General features: G+C 32.7%; 1 protein-coding gene across 1 annotated transcript; it reads left to right on the forward strand.

Annotated features, from left to right (window-relative positions):
- Positions 1 to 9,714: 9,714 nt before the first annotated feature.
- LOC111615415 (trichohyalin-like) lies at positions 9,715 to 19,075 on the forward strand. The gene is made up of 8 exons (XM_023356830.1): positions 9,715 to 9,723; positions 10,014 to 12,087; positions 14,934 to 15,014; positions 17,703 to 17,825; positions 17,937 to 18,082; positions 18,147 to 18,272; positions 18,530 to 18,782; positions 18,855 to 19,075. Exons 2-8 carry the CDS (start codon positions 10,032 to 10,034, stop codon positions 19,073 to 19,075), a joined length of 3,006 nt encoding a protein of 1,001 aa, XP_023212598.1. The 5' UTR covers positions 9,715 to 9,723; positions 10,014 to 10,031.
- The last annotated feature ends 304 nt before the right edge of the window (positions 19,076 to 19,379 follow it).

Consider the following 19,379-nt stretch of genomic DNA (forward strand, 5'->3'; position numbering starts at 1 on the left):
CTTTATCTATAAATATTGAAAAATAATTTTTAAAATTATTTAAATTTTAAAAAACAGTAAAGAATTTAAAATTTAAATTTACAAAAAAAATGTAAAATTTAAATTTACAAAAAAAANATTTAAGATTTAAATTTACAAAAAAAATTTAAAATTTAAATTTACAAAAAAAAATTTAAGATTTAAATTTACAAAAAAAATTTAAAATTTAAATTTACAAAAAAAAATTTAAGATTTAAATTTACAAAAAAAATTTAAAATTTAAATTTACAAAAAAAAATTTAAGATTTAAATTTACAAAAAAAATTTAAAATTTAAATTTACAAAAAAAAATTTAAGATTTAAATTTACAAAAAAAATTTAAAATTTAAATTTACAAAAAAAAATTTAAGATTTAAATTTACAAAAAAAATTTAAAATTTAAATTTACAAAAAAAAATTTAAGATTTAAATTTACAAAAAAAAATTAAAATTAAAATATAAAAAAAAATTCGAAACATTGAAAAAGTGTCCCTCCTTAAATCAAATTCACACTGCCTGACCAAACCAACCCATGAAACCCTGAACCACTACACGGCCCACACCAAACCACAACTTCTTCGAAGCAATACCTATCTATGTGACAAACTCCAACCAAAGACTTCAAACCACTATGTGACAAACTCCAACCAAAGACAAACCACTAAGTGACAAACTCCAACCAAAGACATCAAACCACTAAGTGACAAACTCCAACCAAAGACATCAAACCTATACATGACCACAATGATAACATGACCACACCCATTTATTCAACACCAACCTATCATACGACATATAAATTCCCAATATACATTCAAAACCAATCCAATTGCACGCACCTCAACACACAATTAATACAGACAGTGCCACAATTTCACTATGCCTCCAGTCAACCCAACCAATTAAGTTGCCTTCAAAACAAATCACCCTATTGTTATAAAACCCATTCCCAAAGCCTGTTGATATACAGCAACTCACATTGAAACGAAATGAGTCCACAAAAAAAATGCACACAATCAGTTTCATTTCATAAACCTAGCATCCCCAATTAAAGTTTAAAATGATATTTAAGTGATAAACTTTAATTAAAGATACCAAATCCACAAAATGAAACCCCGATTATACACAGAAAATGTTCTATATATTCGTTGTTTATTCATGTTTAAAAAAGTTATCTTTATATTTATTTTTTTTAATATATATTCATCAACATATGTTTTATTTGTTTTGTACTGTTGCATTTTATATCTAAATAAATATTATGTAATATTTCATTGTATAAAAAATTCATTTATTAAATTATTTGTTTTGAATAAACGTTTTTGGGTGAATTATTAAATCATCTTTTTGTAAGAAAATTACATAAAGTGACTTTATAAGATTGTTATAATTATAAATGTGAAGAAAAATTACTATAAAAATAATCAAAGATATTTCATTTATTGGCATTATAACATATAATTTAAACAGACAAATCTTAAATTAATATTAGTCAGTTACAGTGTACTTTCTTATTTACTGTATTGCAATATATACACACATAGCATTTGGAGTTTACACTCATACAAAAGTTAAATATAACTTTATTTACAAGGCATTAAAATGTCAGCATCAAAATTTGTGTTATTAGATTGACAGAGTGTAAGGCGACAAAACACATCAGTAATCTACTAAATGAATAATAGTTTGCAGGCTTTGCTATGTGAAAAGTGAATTTTGTAAGATGAACCTGCGGTAGGTGTCTTGAATTAAACTCTCTCTCATTTAATTGGCAAAAGAATGGGATATCTGATCTCTGCATCAAAGGATCGCTTTTCTACGAGTGATAAAAAAAATGCGGAGACTAAACGATCATACAATGGTAGTCTCCTACGTCTGGATTTCCAATACCACTTGAACTATTGTTTCGCGGTTTAACTCGCAATTCGTACTACTTGAATTAGGAGGGCTCGTTTTAGTGGGGAAACACATGAGTAAGTGATAGGAGTCTGTCAGGAAACTAGAATCAAGTCCCATTAAATAATTAAAAAAAGTTTAATAAATAAGAAAGAATACAAATGAACAAACTACATAACGTCTAAATATGATTTACACATAATAATTAAACCTTAATTTAGGTCCTTAAAGGTTTACAAACGATATTATATTATACAGGGTGTTCAGAAGTTCTCATTACAAACTTCTAGGATTTGTAGAGGGGAGTGAATACATAATATTTTGATTATGAACCCATGTCCGAAAACGTACCGTTTCCGTTCTATGACAGTTTCAAATTTATCCACTCCTGCTTGAGGAATTTAAATTAGCCGTGATGCAGTGCAATTACTAGGAAATTTAATTTCTACAAAAAAAAAACCTATTGCATACCAGGATAAGCAACTGTGAGACTTTTCTTTTTCTCTCAGCAGAAGTGGAGGAGTTAAACATCTGAATTGAAAGAGTCCTAGAAAACTTTTTCTAGACCAGGGTTGTCCAATCTTTTTCCTAAAAAAATTGGACAACCCTGGAATTTTAGGAATATTCGGTGGGCCACAAAGGTACTTTATATAAATACATACTGTTAAAAACTTCAAAATGTGAATATCAAATTACAATAAAATTAAATATTATTACAAAAAATATAATTTAACAATTTAATATACAAATATAATTTAAATACGGTAATTATTATATTAAACTATTTCCCTATTCTACTTTGTCTTATTGCTATAGTATTATTTCAAATTGTCAAGTTTTAATTTACTTGGATATTAGAACGAATTGTAAAAATTATTATTAAAAATTAATTTAATAATTCAAAAGAATATATTAAAGTAAGACTTATTGTTACGGGATGTTTTATGAAAACTAAAGAAATAAAATGAGAATAAAATTATTTATAATTTTAATTTATTGGAGAAATTTTTGATCTGAAAATAATTTATAACCTGAAAAATTAATTTAAAAATTAAACACAACAAATTATTTGTAATCTTATTACTTACAAATTATTTGTAAAATACGTGAGCCGTTCACAGCCCGGCACACGTATTTGTAAAATCTAAGTGCCTCGTACAACATGGAATTCATATAAAACGGAATAATCAACAGTGTTATAGGGGGGTCGACTGTATATTCACTTTGAATGTTTAGGGGTTTCTTCTAAGCATCACTCAGACTTTTAGCATGATGCTACATAAATTAACTGTTTAAATTTATAGGAATTTGCAAAGAAATCCTCCAGTATAGAAATTGCTAGAGCAAGGACTGTTCACGATGCAAAATGAATGTTTCGAACTTTAAGTGTAAACATTTAGTTCCTGACAGCCTTAATCTTTTCAATGTAGTTATTATATTTTGTATTTATTCTGTTACATATAACCCATTATTTACTGTATAACTTTCATACACATTGTCGTGCCCTTCCCAACACGCAAAAAAATTGTCTCGCGTATTATAACAAATCTCTTTTCTATATGAAACAAAACATGTATACTTAATCTTAATCTACTAATTGTAAACTTATATATTCTAACCTCTAATTGTAACACTTTATGCTATAATGCATTTTACTCTTACACTTTGTAAATGTAACTATAACATTTGCAATACCTGAAACATCTGTAAACTGGCTGTGCTTACTGCGGAACCAGTTATGTAACGTTGGTTACGACATTAAAAGATTTGTGTGTGTGTGTGTATTCACTTTTAGAAAATAAGATATTGTCTCCAGAAAAAACAAATTTATTTGAATGTTGTGTCTTAATCCATTTACCTATATCATGTGTACCTACGATCCTACGATCACCTTAAAATGAGTATAATTTGATGCTCAGACACCAGAATTCATGTTTATCAATCAACGTTATATAGATATTTCACGTATTTTTCCGATTTTAAGGATCCATTGCTTAAGTTTTAGAGATACCGATTTAATATAATTGAAAGAAACAATTTAGAAAAAAAAAATTATCAATTAATTCTTATAAATCTCACAACATGCGAGAGAAATGATGAAGGGGATGAGCGTCATTTCACCTGGATCAAAGGTGTCAGATGATAGATGTTACTCCATCCATGCCACTTGGACGCATATAATTCTTATTAGACAAGAGAGAAAGAGGACTACTGGATGACAATTAACTCAACTTCCTCCGGAACAAAATCACGATTGATCAAAACGAAGAATAAAATAAAAGGAAATGAAGAAAATCCGACTTAGTGAATGACCAAGTAATGAAGACTTAGAAAGAAACATAGTGAAAGAGTTTGTGAGAAATTTAGTGAGGGACTGAGTGAACAACAACGAAAGAAAGAGTGAGTGTGTAAAATAAAAGGAGAGAGGAAGAGAAAACAAAAAGAAGAAAAGGAAAAGTAGAAAATCAACAACACAACATCTAGAAGACAACTTTTTTCCTCGTGAAGTTCAGACACCTCCCTCAAGGTACCCCTCGTTTAACAAATAGAAATAGACTAAGTTCTTAAAGCAGATTTTATACTTATTATTAACTTACACTAACTTTAAAAATTGTTCCGTTTTTCTATAATAAATTTTTTTCATTTATAAGTAAATTAGCTTACGTGGCTTTGCATTCATCTTCCTGAGAGACTCGTTCCTAAAATTTGAAGTGACTCTTACCCTCGCGCCTTAACTATCTACCTAATTTTTTGGCCTAAATTGAATTTGTATCCGACAACACTCACTTGGTGTCAGGGTCCTACCCTAAACTCGTGAAATCGAATTTTTCATTGCTTCAAAGCCTCAAAATATCACGAGGATTAGCATGTTTCTATCTTGAGGAAAGCGAATAGATTAAACAAAGTTAGTCATGGCGTTGAGTATACAACCAGGCTGTTGAGAAGGCATAGTTTAGCCTTCCCGATAGCCTGTATGTATGGTATTTTTCGAATTTTGCTTAAGAAACTCATACAGATTTAAAGAGCAGTTTCCCATGGAAACAACTCCCGAGAAGCTATTCTCCTTGGAAAATTACCCATTGAGTATTTCCAATTAATTATACAGTCTTCTACAGATAAGGCATAAGCTTATTGCTGTGAGGAAGTCAGAAACCAGGCTGGAAAAGCCACCATAAGTTGTTATATAAATAAATAAGATGAATAACTTACAATAATTATTTCATAAAGGCGGAGTGACAAGAACTCCGCCTTTATTACCGGATTTGGTAAATTTATTGCAGATACATTAAATAATTTTATCTTTATTATGTAATTAAAAATCCCAATTTTAACATTGGGATATTCTCCTTTCAATACTATATTAAAAGCAGAATTTAAAAGTTGCTTACGTAATGCAGCGTAATTCCGTGTTATATGAATTCCATGTTGTACGAGTCACTTAGATTTTACAAACACGTGTGCCGGGCTGTGAACGGCACACGTGTTTGTAAAATCTAAGTGACTCGTACAACATGAAATTCATATAACACGGAATTATAAACAGTGTTACAGGGGAGTCTACTGTATACCATACATCAACACATGCGAAAAATAATAGCATGCCAGATTACAGTAAATAAATTCTAGATTATCGGAAACCGGAGTAACTAACCTCTATATAAAATTCTACCTGTATCTATAGTGGAATACTGTGTATATGGTATATACATATACAGTCGTACACAAGGTGTTTAGCTAAAAGAAAAAAGGATGAAGGAAAAGTTAGGGAAAAATAAGGGATAGCAGATAGGCAGTAGAGAAAGATAAGATTTCTATCAATGGCTTAGTATGACTACTGTACATTCTGTATATTGTTGGCGTGCAGTTTTTTACCTCTAAAATCGTAGCCTACTGACAGTTGAATCAAAGCAAAAAAAAGCTACTTGCCATACATACCTTCGGAGTGAGTGCTCTCAAGAGCCCCACTAAAGGATATAATACGAGTAAATGATAAAACATTGTAAGCGTATGAATGAATTGGTGCGAGTTGCAAGGCTAGTTGTACACTTCAAGAATAGCAGCACTCATTAAACTATCCTTAATGTGATTGTACCTATTGCAGCAAAAAACTAAGTGAAGCGGTGTTTGAACCTCCTGAATACCTCAATAGCCCATATACATATAACTATCATGAATTATTATTTTAACTTTAAATATAACATTCAAAAATACACACATGCTGCATAGGAGACCTCGAATAATTGAAATGAGTATTAGCGTAATGCGTTCTAAGAATGTAACAAATTAATTTTCTCTATGACAATCCATGTACAGTACTCATTGTCATTAAGGAAACATTAATGTTTACTTTTAACTAATGGAATATTTTCTAAAAATTATATTCTACGATTTCTAATTTTATCTTATTTAAAATGTTTGATGATTATTTCAAATAATTATTAGTTTATTTGTTTAAATAAAAAATTGTGGAATTAAATACAGTCGACCCCCTATAACACTGTTGATTATTCCGTTTTATATGAATTCTATGTTGTACGAGTCACTTAAATTTTACAAATACGTGAGCCGTTCACAGCCTGGAACATGTATTTGTGAAATCTAAGTGACTCGTACAACATGGAATTCATATAAAATGGAATAATCAACAGTGTTATATGGGGGTCGACTGTATACACTTGTTTCCTTCGTTAAACTTTCATACATTTTTAACATTCAAATATAAAATATAATTACGTGTTCATTATCGATCAAAACAGCGTAATAATCAAAAAATTACTTTCTGTACTCTAGTTAATTATAAATAGTATTATGTATAAGTTCGTCGTTAGATTTATATTTTTTTTATACATTATTAGTTATCGGTTAACAATAATCATTTCATTGCAAGTTAGAATGCTTCTTATTATTTTAACTTCTGTCATGATTATGACTAACGGAAAATCTATCGAGTCTTTTATCTTAAGAAACTTACCATTAAGTGCTGTTCAAATAAGTGAGAATTTATTGTTTTTAATTGAACCATTGCGTGTTCAGAAACAGTGGGAATAAATTTGAAGTTATTGGTTTTCAATAACTTGTATTGTTTTCAAATTTAAAATAATAAATTCGAAGCGACTGTATGTTTTATTTATTATTTACAAGTAACGATTTTAATTTTGTTTTTTTTTTTTTTAGTTTTCTACTAGTCATAACAGGTACTGTGAGCATTACCCCTTATCTCTCTTTGTCTTGTGCTCTTGTCTGTTGTTTTTTACAACTACCCTGTTTTATATCATCCATTATTATAATCCTCTTGTTAAATCTCTCAACTATTCCTTTACAAGCAGTATGATACGCGTAGCAAGGAGTCTTTTAATGAGAAGTAACTCACACATTTTTTTAAACGTTTTAGATATCAGGTTAGTTGCACGTCTGTTTAAGAGCTAAAGAGGTGTTTAGTGTCTCAGAACGATGTGCATAACAAAGGCCTTAGCGATGGTTTTACTATTAATGTTGAGTAGAGATATGGCTTCTGCGTATTCACTAAAGTGATCCACAAAGACTAATATATTCTTCTTTCTGTTCGTTTTGAAAGGTAAAGAACCTACAATGTCCATTGCAATATGCTTGCAAGGGAATAATTGCAATTTAGCCTCCTTTCGTTTGTCTTTTTTCTTTTGTAGAGCACAACATTGACAGCTTTCACAATAATTCCTAATGTCTTTTTTTCATAGTAAACCAAAAAAATAGCGATTGAAGTTTTTGTTGCATTTTCTGCGATCCCCAATGATCCCCAATAGGAGTATCGTTATGAATACGTAATATATAAGGGATTAAGACAGAGGGTAGCTAGAGGTTTTGCTTTATTGGTAAGTTGTTAATGATAGAGTATTCCTTTCTCGTCCAAAAAAAAAGTTTTTCACTAATTAATTTTCTAGTGTTAGAGACGTGGAGAAAACCCGGAAAACTCCACGTGGCCAGCCTTCCGAGCGAGACGCGAACCCACGATCGAACTCCAAGTGCAAGATACAAAGTGGCATCTTAGGGCTTATTGAAGTCCAATGGGCCCATCAGTGGACAAGCGGTCTTCGTACCCTAAACACTTGGAGTTCGGTCGTGGGTTCTCGTCTCGCTCGGACGTCTGGCCACGTGGAGTTTTCCGGGTTTTTTCCACGTATGTAACGCCAGAATAGGGGCCAGCTACCCTTAAAAAGACCTCTTGTAAGGCATTCCCCAAGTGTTGCGTAGCCATAACTTAACAAACAAACAAACAAATTTAATAAGATTCCAATCTTTTACCTTGTCATGTATACATGAAACATCAGCGAAAATAAAACGCATTTTTAACCCACGAGTATTTTCACAAATAGAAAGTAAACAATATGTAAAAATATAATCGTAAATTTTAATGCAATGCCGATTATTTCACTATTTTAAAATAACTGGCCTCAGTGAGACACCATATGAGCCAAGTCGTATGTTTTAGACGTCTTCTGGATGGACAACGTAGACATTGGCGCATCAAATCTATGGTTGACAAATGAAATTTCTTTTTTCTTACATTTTTCTGTTAATTTCCCTACATTTAAATTGCCTTAGAACAGGCAATTTGTATAAATGCAGTACTTAAGGTGACATTACAGCTGCAGAAGACCCGAGAAGAGTCCAGATGGGTGGTAAACCCTAAGAATTTTTCGGGTGGTTGTCCGTTTGAATTTATAATTTTATTATTGTTTTATCTATATTGAAATATTTAAAAAATTTAGTGTTTTATATCTGATGTATTCTATTTTGGAACAGTTTATAATTGATGTTCCGAAAATCAGTCAACCGATGATGGCCTATACATTAGGTCAAAAACGTTTGTGTATAGCAAATACAGTAGACCCCCCTATAACACTGTTGATAATTCTGTTTTATATGAATTCCATGTTGTACGAGTCACTTAGATTCTACAAATACGTGTGCCGGGCTATGAACAGCTCATGTATTTGTGAGAAAACCTAAATATAAGTTAAAAAGAACAACAACAATTGAAATCAAAGATGTTCAAATAGTTTTCTTATCATCAAAAAAGTCTTCAGACGAAACTATGTTCTTGTTGTTGAGTAAGGCAATACAACACGAGGGTGGATCTACCATCAAGGAAAGATCACGGGGTATTTTCTGCGTAAAACTAGCCCCTATTACAGGTTAAATAAATGAACAAATCTAAAAACTTTACGAGGGCACTCAGATGTTCAAGATTAAACCTGTAACCATTATTGTTCAATGATTTAATGTACTGAAGTACTGGTGGGCATGTAAAGTATAACCGCAAACTACCTTAAACATACACTTTATAGCAGATCAGTCCAAACTATCTAATCTCTTTCAATATATCTTGATTTCCTGAAGTCCAAACCCAGAATCAACCCCTAATCCTCCAGAATAGCCACGATCATCTATCTTCCTGAGTAATCAAATATGTTACAACAGCCACATCACTAATGCAAATTAATTTATTTAAATTACAAGATTATATTTATAATAAAACACTGGTTTATTACTATTAAAATATTATCTTTAAATATTTTTCATTCATAAAAGTAACCATTACAAAATCATTCACCTTTAACAATTAAGCATTCTGTTTTACATATTCAAATTTATTTACTTGTTAAAATTAAAATAATTAATTATAAAATATATACCAGCATTTACAATATTTTTTAAACAATATTAAAATATAGATTTTAAATCGTAAAAGAATTTATTTCATTTGAAAATTTTATTATGAGATTACACGTAAAAATATGCAAACGAGTTTCACCATCAACCTGGGACGAGGTACTGTACGCTTTGCTATTGGTTTTGTAGTGTTCTAGAGCTAAAGTAAGTAAAAGAAATTAGATTTTTGCGAATTTAACTTTAATTTCATGAGCTATATTAAAATTCCTATAAAAATTTCACTGAATACTTGCTTAAATTCGAATTTCAAGAAGTTTCTTTGAGTGTGTAAGAAATTGTATTGCTTTAGAAATTTCCCACCTCATGAAACTTGAAGTTTTCAGTGTTCTTCATATTATTGTGCTTTTATTTTTACAATAGTTTAAACCACTTAATTATTTTTAATGTAGGAAACTAATTTTTTTAGTATGGCACCACCTCCATCTGACGAAGAGTACGATGCGAGTAAGAAGAAAGATAAGAGAGCATCTAAAGGGAAAGATGTAAAAGGTAAGCAGGGTGAAGGGGAAGGAGTAGCTGCTGAAGAAAAGAAGCGACAGAAATCAAGGAAAGACACTAGGCGCTCTAAAGAACAGAAAATGGAAAAGGGTTCCTCTTCGCAATCTCCTAGAAAATCAATTAAAGGACAAGATCAATTTGAAGGAAAGAGAGAGAAATCTAGCAAACAGGAATCAGACAGAAGAGTTGAAGAAATTAAACAAACTGAAAGCAAATTAATTGAACCAAAAGAGGAATCAGCTGCTGCCAAGTATAAAGAAGCAGAAGACATCGCTTCAGCATCTTTAAGTTCCAGACATTTGATGCTAACTTCTTTTAAAGAAATACTAGAATTAACTGAAGAGAAATTATCCCTTACCAAAACCTTGTTAAATTTGAAAGAACAGCAAAGAAAACTAAAAGCAGAGTCAAAAGAAGCTAAAACTAAACCTTTAGCAATTGTAGAAAGAGTTCATAAAAGTATAGGAGAAATGAACGAACTCGCTGAAAAACTAGAAGACATTGTCTGTGTCTCTAGGTCACCTTCAGGAATGAAGATAAAAAAGAAATTAGCTGAAGAAGAAACTGAAGGAATAATAATTAAACCTGGTGAAGAACCAAAAGGTTCTTCTTCTTTATTAATTTCCTGCGATTTGAAATCAAAATTGCTTATGAAGAGACTAGAACATTCAAAAGTACTATTAGCAATCCTAAATCAAAAGGAACAAAGAATAAAATTAGGAAAAATGGCTGAATCTGATGAATTAGAAAAGGAAATTAGACATCTGGAAGAAACAGAAGAAACTTTAAGAGACGATATTACTAAGCTTACAAAAGAAATAGAAATAACTGGGCAGGAAAAACGGGAATTCTCAGCTTCTTTTTCAAGTCACGAAGAGGAAACTGAAGCAGTGGAAGATACAACAGATCTAAAAAAACTTCAGAATGACTGCATAATGAATAGACTGGAACTAATGAAAGTAATGATAGAACTTGTAAAGAAAGAAGAGATGGAAGAAGAGGAATGCAATGAAGAGGAGATTAGAAATATAAAAGAAAAAGAGCGAAAACTACAAGAAACAGTTGCAAAACTTGAAGACATGATAAAAAATAAATTGAAAGAAGCGACTACACTTTCTCCAGGTGACAAACCCTTGGCATCATCCTATCCAGCAGATACTTTAGACTCGAAGATGGAAGCCCAGAAGAAGCAATCAATCGAACAGTCTGCTATGGAAGCATCAAAACCTGGTTTTTCAAAGTCACGTAAAGTATTTAAAAATAATAAGGGGGAAGAGGAAAGAGTAAGAAAGATGAGTGAACTTGCAGAAACGGAAGAAACAGATTTTGGTGCTTTAACAAAACCCGTAGTCGGGGAGGAAAGATTAGCAAAAATGAGGGAGGTTATAGAAGAATTTTTTGAGGAAACGACATTTCTTGAAAGATTCCCTCGACATGAAAATGTGGAAATAACAGAGCAAAATGTTGCTAAATTCACAGGCAAGCAGGAAATACAGGAAGATAAGGAAAAAAAGGAGGCAGAGTGGCTGGAAGCTGAATTAGAAAAAGTAGATAAGGTTTTTGTTGAAGAGGCAACTAGATCTGCCGAAGAAGAGGAAACTAGATCGGTCGCAGAGGAGGAAATTAGATCTGGCGAAGAAGAGGAAACTAGATCGGTCTCAGAGGAGGAAATTAGATCTGCCGAAGAGGAGGAAACTAGATCGGCAGCAGAGGAGGAAACTAGATCGGCCACAAAAGAGGAAAGTCAATCAAGCATTGAGGAAGATGGAGAGAAATTGGAGAAACCACCTGAAGAAATATCTCAACCAAAGAAGCGAGAAAGCTTCGAAGAAAAAGCAACAGTACTCATCGAAGAGAGATCAGAGCCTGAATTGGAGATGATGGACGAATCAGTTAAGACAGTAGGTGACGCAAAATCGGAAGTTACTCCCATTCAAGACGTAAGGCAAGCAGCTGCAAAATCTAGTAAGTGTAATTTTTTTTCTAAGTAGTGTCTAGTTTTGTAGATTTTACATTTGGAAATATGAAGTTTCATTCATCAATTCCTTCTAGACGAACCAGAAATATCTGAAGGTGTTATCATTTGCACTGATCATATGAATTGGTNAAAATTTTATTATGAGATTACACGTAAAAATATGCAAACGAGTTTCACCATCAACCTGGGACGAGGTACTGTACGCTTTGCTATTGGTTTTGTAGTGTTCTAGAGCTAAAGTAAGTAAAAGAAATTAGATTTTTGCGAATTTAACTTTAATTTCATGAGCTATATTAAAATTCCTATAAAAATTTCACTGAATACTTGCTTAAATTCGAATTTCAAGAAGTTTCTTTGAGTGTGTAAGAAATTGTATTGCTTTAGAAATTTCCCACCTCATGAAACTTGAAGTTTTCAGTGTTCTTCATATTATTGTGCTTTTATTTTTACAATAGTTTAAACCACTTAATTATTTTTAATGTAGGAAACTAATTTTTTTAGTATGGCACCACCTCCATCTGACGAAGAGTACGATGCGAGTAAGAAGAAAGATAAGAGAGCATCTAAAGGGAAAGATGTAAAAGGTAAGCAGGGTGAAGGGGAAGGAGTAGCTGCTGAAGAAAAGAAGCGACAGAAATCAAGGAAAGACACTAGGCGCTCTAAAGAACAGAAAATGGAAAAGGGTTCCTCTTCGCAATCTCCTAGAAAATCAATTAAAGGACAAGATCAATTTGAAGGAAAGAGAGAGAAATCTAGCAAACAGGAATCAGACAGAAGAGTTGAAGAAATTAAACAAACTGAAAGCAAATTAATTGAACCAAAAGAGGAATCAGCTGCTGCCAAGTATAAAGAAGCAGAAGACATCGCTTCAGCATCTTTAAGTTCCAGACATTTGATGCTAACTTCTTTTAAAGAAATACTAGAATTAACTGAAGAGAAATTATCCCTTACCAAAACCTTGTTAAATTTGAAAGAACAGCAAAGAAAACTAAAAGCAGAGTCAAAAGAAGCTAAAACTAAACCTTTAGCAATTGTAGAAAGAGTTCATAAAAGTATAGGAGAAATGAACGAACTCGCTGAAAAACTAGAAGACATTGTCTGTGTCTCTAGGTCACCTTCAGGAATGAAGATAAAAAAGAAATTAGCTGAAGAAGAAACTGAAGGAATAATAATTAAACCTGGTGAAGAACCAAAAGGTTCTTCTTCTTTATTAATTTCCTGCGATTTGAAATCAAAATTGCTTATGAAGAGACTAGAACATTCAAAAGTACTATTAGCAATCCTAAATCAAAAGGAACAAAGAATAAAATTAGGAAAAATGGCTGAATCTGATGAATTAGAAAAGGAAATTAGACATCTGGAAGAAACAGAAGAAACTTTAAGAGACGATATTACTAAGCTTACAAAAGAAATAGAAATAACTGGGCAGGAAAAACGGGAATTGTCAGCTTCTTTTTCAAGTCACGAAGAGGAAACTGAAGCAGTGGAAGATACAACAGATCTAAAAAAACTTCAGAATGACTGCATAATGAATAGATTGGAACTAATGAAAGTAATGATAGAACTTGTAAAGAAAGAAGAGATGGAAGAAGAGGAATGCAATGAAGAGGAGATTAGAAATATAAAAGAAAAAGAGCGAAAACTACAAGAAACAGTTGCAAAACTTGAAGACATGATAAAAAATAAATTGAAAGAAGCGACTACACTTTCTCCAGGCGACAAACCCTTGGCATCATCCTATCGAGCAGATACTTTAGACTCGAAGATGGAAGCCCAGAAGAAGCAATCAATCGAACAGTCTGCTATGGAAGCATCAAAACCTGGTTTTTCAAAGTCACGTAAAGTATTTAAAAATAATAAGGGGGAAGAGGAAAGAGTAAGAAAGATGAGTGAACTTGCAGAAACGGAAGAAACAGATTTTGGTGCTTTAACAAAACCCGTAGTCGGGGAGGAAAGATTAGCAAAAATGAGGGAGGTTATAGAAGAATTTTTTGAGGAAACGACATTTCTTGAAAGATTCCCTCGACATGAAAATGTGGAAATAACAGAGCAAAATGTTGCTAAATTCACAGGCAAGCAGGAAATGCAGGAAGATAAGGAAAAAAAGGAGGCAGAGTGGCTGGAAGCTGAATTAGAAAAAGTAGATAAGGTTTTTGTTGAAGAGGCAACTAGATCTGCCGAAGAAGAGGAAACTAGATCGGTCTCAGAGGAGCNAATGTTGCTAAATTCACAGGCAAGCAGGAAATGCAGGAAGATAAGGAAAAAAAGGAGGCAGAGTGGCTGGAAGCTGAATTAGAAAAAGTAGATAAGGTTTTTGTTGAAGAGGCAACTAGATCTGCCGAAGAAGAGGAAACTAGATCGGTCTCAGAGGAGGAAACTAGATCGGTCTCAGAGGAGGAAACTAGATCGGTCTCAGAGGAGGAAACTAGATCGGCAGCAGAGGAGGAAACTAGATCGGCAGCAGAGGAGGAAACTAGATCGGCAGGAGAGGAGGAAACTAGATCGGCCACAAAAGAGGAAAGTCAATCAAGCATTGAGGAAGATGGAGAGAAATTGGAGAAACCACCTGAAGAAATGTCTCAACCAAAGAAGCGAGAAAGCTTCGAAGAAAAAGCAACAGTACTCATCGAAGAGAGATCAGAGCCTGAATTGGAGAAGATGGACGAATCAGTTAAGACAGGAGGAGAGATGAAAACAGCAGACGCAAAATCGGAAGTTACTCCCATTCAAGCAGCTGCAAAATCTAGTAAGTGTAATTTTTTTTCTAAGTAGTGTCTAGTTTTGTAGATTTTACATTTGGAAATATGAAGTTTCATTCATCAATTCCTTCTAGACGAACCAGAAATATCTGAAGGTGTTATCATTTGCACTGATCATATGAATTGGTTCAAAATTATCTCAAACGAGTACAGAAGTAAGTAGAACTGTTACTTCGTATTTTAGATGGATAAATCTCAATTTCTTGTTTGTTTNAATATACGCGCAAAAGGTGTAGAAGTAAAGTGCTGTGGTACGAAGTACAAATCAAGACAATTTAAGAAGTATACTAATAGTGTAAGTATCATTTTAAACACTTTTTTTAGATAAAGTGAAGTTATTTCGCGTGTTGACAGTTCCTTATTGAGGTAATATCAATACCAACAATGTGAATGAATCGTGTTTTAGTTAGCAAGGTGGCCATACTAGTTTAGCTTCGACTCCCCGTTTTGGAGTGAGGAATAGAATCCAGATTACTGTTGGGTTTTCACAATACGTGGATTTCAATTAATGCTAATCTCTCAATTCACGCGACACTAAATCTTCATGGTTATCTCAATGGCATTTTGTATTTCATGGCGATTACTGAATCTAGTTGAAAAAGTACCTGTCTTTTTGCATCTTCAGGTAGACAATGTGTTGGATACTTCTGTTCCCACTGCTCAATTACTAATGAAGACCAACACAACTAACCTTCAGGATTAAAGGATTGAAGAGTTGATGGTGTGGAGCAACGCAATCCGTGGCCGATCTGTCAAGGAAGAGTGCGCGTTATTATATGGGCAGAATGGGCAATTGCCCGAGACCACCACTAACAGAGGGCCAATCTTTTATTAGAATATATTTCGTCCCGAAAAATTCCACCGAATAAAAATGTCTGAACTCGACACAGTACGTGGGGCTCCTAATTCAAATTCACCTGGGCACCATGAAGCTATAAAGCGCCATTGCTTCCAGAAAGATTTTCTGTAGGGAACTGGCTCCTATTTAAGATTTACAGATGCGAAGAAGACCCGAAATACTCCACTTTGGTGAGGCGCGATTATGTTTAGTGGTTTTACTCATTAGGCCACAGCTGTGTAACTAAACTTCAGGATAAGCTACCCGTGTCTAATTTAATTCGCGTTGTAATTCTACCACGATGCTCTTTATTTTTTGTGGATAATCTGTTCATCATCCTTTATACAATCCTTTAATGAATCAATTTACCTACATTCATTACAGATAATTTTCTCCGACTTATTCCATCGCAAGGCAAAACACATACGATTGAAATTATATCTAGACAACCTGATATTGCAAAATGCTGAACTGGTACTGAATAACATCCTTTGGTACACATTGCCTGCTGCTACATTTGTAAGTACGGACCTCTAAATCTAATTAATTTCATCTTAAACGTACTAACTAGCAAAAGTATTCAGGTGGAACTCATCAGGAAAAAATTATGCAAATTAGTTTTGATTGACTTTGCATTCCTTTACGAAGAATTGCACGAATTCCTAGATTTTAATATTCAAGAACAATTTAAGAGTAATGTTGAGCAGGAAACTTTTCAACTATTTTCTAACTATGTTCACTCTATGCGCTCTTTCTTTATGTATTTTAAAAACGTAGAATTGATGACCTTCTTCCATCACATGAAACTTTGTGTCTTTCTCTTGTCTGGTAAGTGATATTCTTACTAATTTTACTAATTAATTTATGAAACTTGGAACATGTAATCTTTATAGAAGAAGAGGAGGAGGTTTATTTCTTGTTCAGAAAGTTACAGAATAAACTTATCAGTGATAAGTCCCCATATTTTGTAAAAGTTATCTCGGATCTATACGAAACAATGGATACTATCGAAGATGAAGATGCCGTCAATATCTTTAATACGCTTAACGTTTATGACCATTTTGATATTATTCATGATTTTATACCAGGTAATTAGTTTAAATTATGAATATAAATGTGTATAGTTAATTTAGCTAATTTCAAATCTTTCAGATTTCGAATATCCTATAGAAAACTGAAGACTTTTTTAAAAGTGAAGACTTAAATATGTTGTAGAATGATTAAAAATTTGTTTTGTACTTTAATGAAATCTTCATTCGTTCATTCACGGTAACGTTAAATTTTTATTTTACACCGTTTCGTGTTAAGCTTTAAGTGTATCGTTCATTTGCAGCAACACGTAAGGACATCAGCCAACAGGGAGACTGTACACAGGGCATCCATCTGCCAAGGGAGAATTAAGTTGGTGTGAGCCATGCAAGGTCAAAAAATGGCCTTTATGTACAGAGCAATTCATATTCAAACTCCATTTATTCGGACTCATTCTGATAATACTTATCCGTTGTCGTATTTAGTATTCAGGTATAAAGCTGTCCTGTATTGCAGTAGATTAATTAATGTTCTAAAAGGTCATAGGTTCTGGCTTCAACACGAAATTTTCGGATTGCCAGATGGCCAAATAGGTAAAGACACCAACAAACCATTACGGGATCCAGGGTCATGTCCTGATGAACTCAGATATTTCTACAATCGAGTTATTCGAATAAGTTGGAAACCATTGGTAAAACGAACCTGAGGTGTGGCCACGTGGTANTTCAAGCAGCTGCAAAATCTAGTAAGTGTAATTTTTTTTCTAAGTAGTGTCTAGTTTTGTAGATTTTACATTTGGAAATATGAAGTTTCATTCATCAATTCCTTCTAGACGAACCAGAAATATCTGAAGGTGTTATCATTTGCACTGATCATATGAATTGGTTCAAAATTATCTCAAACGAGTACAGAAGTAAGTAGAACTGTTACTTCGTATTTTAGATGGATAAATCTCAATTTCTTGTTTGTTTTCTAGTACCTGTACTTCTAAAAAATCGACCTCATTACATGATCATCCCTGTTAACGCTGTATCAGAATTATACAAACCAGGAGAGATTGACTTGTCTCGATTAAAAGTTATTGATGTTGCATCTCGAGGTAAGTGTTTCTTACGAAATGATTAAAAATTTCAGTGTTTTATCTATTGTAAATAAACTTTTGGTCGTATAAAATATTGCGTAAGTGTAGTTCGGCTTTTTAACCTTTTAGAACCTTCAGCTATAAGACCTAGACTTAACAAACAACAGCTAAAGAGGAGGGCAATATTGTGTAAACGAATACCTCCACGACATTCCCTAAAAGTAAATATAAATTTTCCATACAAATCGGCAATGTTAAAAGAAGCAGCAAACAAGGTAGGTACTCTGTAAAATTTTGTGTTAATATCTTCCATTTTAACACCGCTTCTGTGTTCTCCAGGTCTTGTATAGCAGTACCTATTCAAGTGAGAAGAAATTATCTTTCATTATAAATCACTTAATGATAGAAAATGTAGATTTAGTAATCAACAATATTTCTTGGGAGAATATTTCTGAAGAAACTTTGGTAAGTAAACTTTCATATACACTCGACTCCCCTATAACAATGTTGATTATTCCGTTTTATATGAATTCCATGTTGTACTAGTCACTTAGATTTTACAAATACATGTGCAGGGCTGTGAACGCTCACGTATTTGCAAAATCTAAGTGACTCGTATAACATGGAATTCATATAAAACGGAATAATTAACAGTTATAGGGGGGACGACTGTATTTTGTATTGTTCTACTTCACTAAATTAACACAGAAATAAAATTGCAGATGATGATAATAGATCTACACCTGTGGAAGATGGTGTTAATGGACTTTGCATTGTTTCTCGACGATTTGAAGCATTATGCAGCCTTCGAATTCGGTGATGTGTTACTCAATGATGACGACGACTTGAAAGCTCATCATCTATACAGTTCTATTGTGTATATAAAACAATTCATCATGTTTTACAAGACGGAGGAATTAACTACGTTTTACTCCCTCCTTAAACTTTGCATTTTGCTGGAAACTTACAAAGAACGTATGGTATTATTTTAACAATTGTACTGTACACTTCCATTAACGCGCAACTAATTGTTCTATTATTAAACAGATGATTCTAAGATCGAGGAGATGTATAAACCTATTTGTAAGAAACTCGTACAATATCATTCTTTACAATTTGTCAAATATATCAGGATGATAAACTACCATATGAATATACTCAAAAACGAGAAAGTAATGGATGTGCTGTCACATTTTACCGATCTCGAGTACATTGATATTGTGAAGGACTATGTTCCCGGTAGTATTCAGGATAACTTTTGTATATAATTTACCATTTATTACATTCTAATGGGGTTTTTTTTTACTTGCAGAATTTGGTACCACGCTCGAGTAGGAATTTAAGAACCTGAGGACCATTTCTCGTGTTTGCTGTAACTCCCGTTCTTAGTTTTTTCTTGGTTCGAATAACCGATTGATTGATTAATAATTAACAATTCCAACTGTTTATTTTACGTAACATAAAATGGTGACTTGTGTAGCTTAAAACTGCTGCCTGGGATTGTACTGTTACGTAATAAAATGTTTTATTGTAATTGTTTTTAATAAAATCCTGAATTTCAGTTATTTTAGC

This window comes from Centruroides sculpturatus, unplaced genomic scaffold, assembly GCF_000671375.1.
Source record: "Centruroides sculpturatus isolate CEXI.00-Female unplaced genomic scaffold, Cexi_2.0 scaffold1746, whole genome shotgun sequence".
NCBI lineage: Eukaryota > Metazoa > Arthropoda > Arachnida > Scorpiones > Buthidae > Centruroides > Centruroides sculpturatus.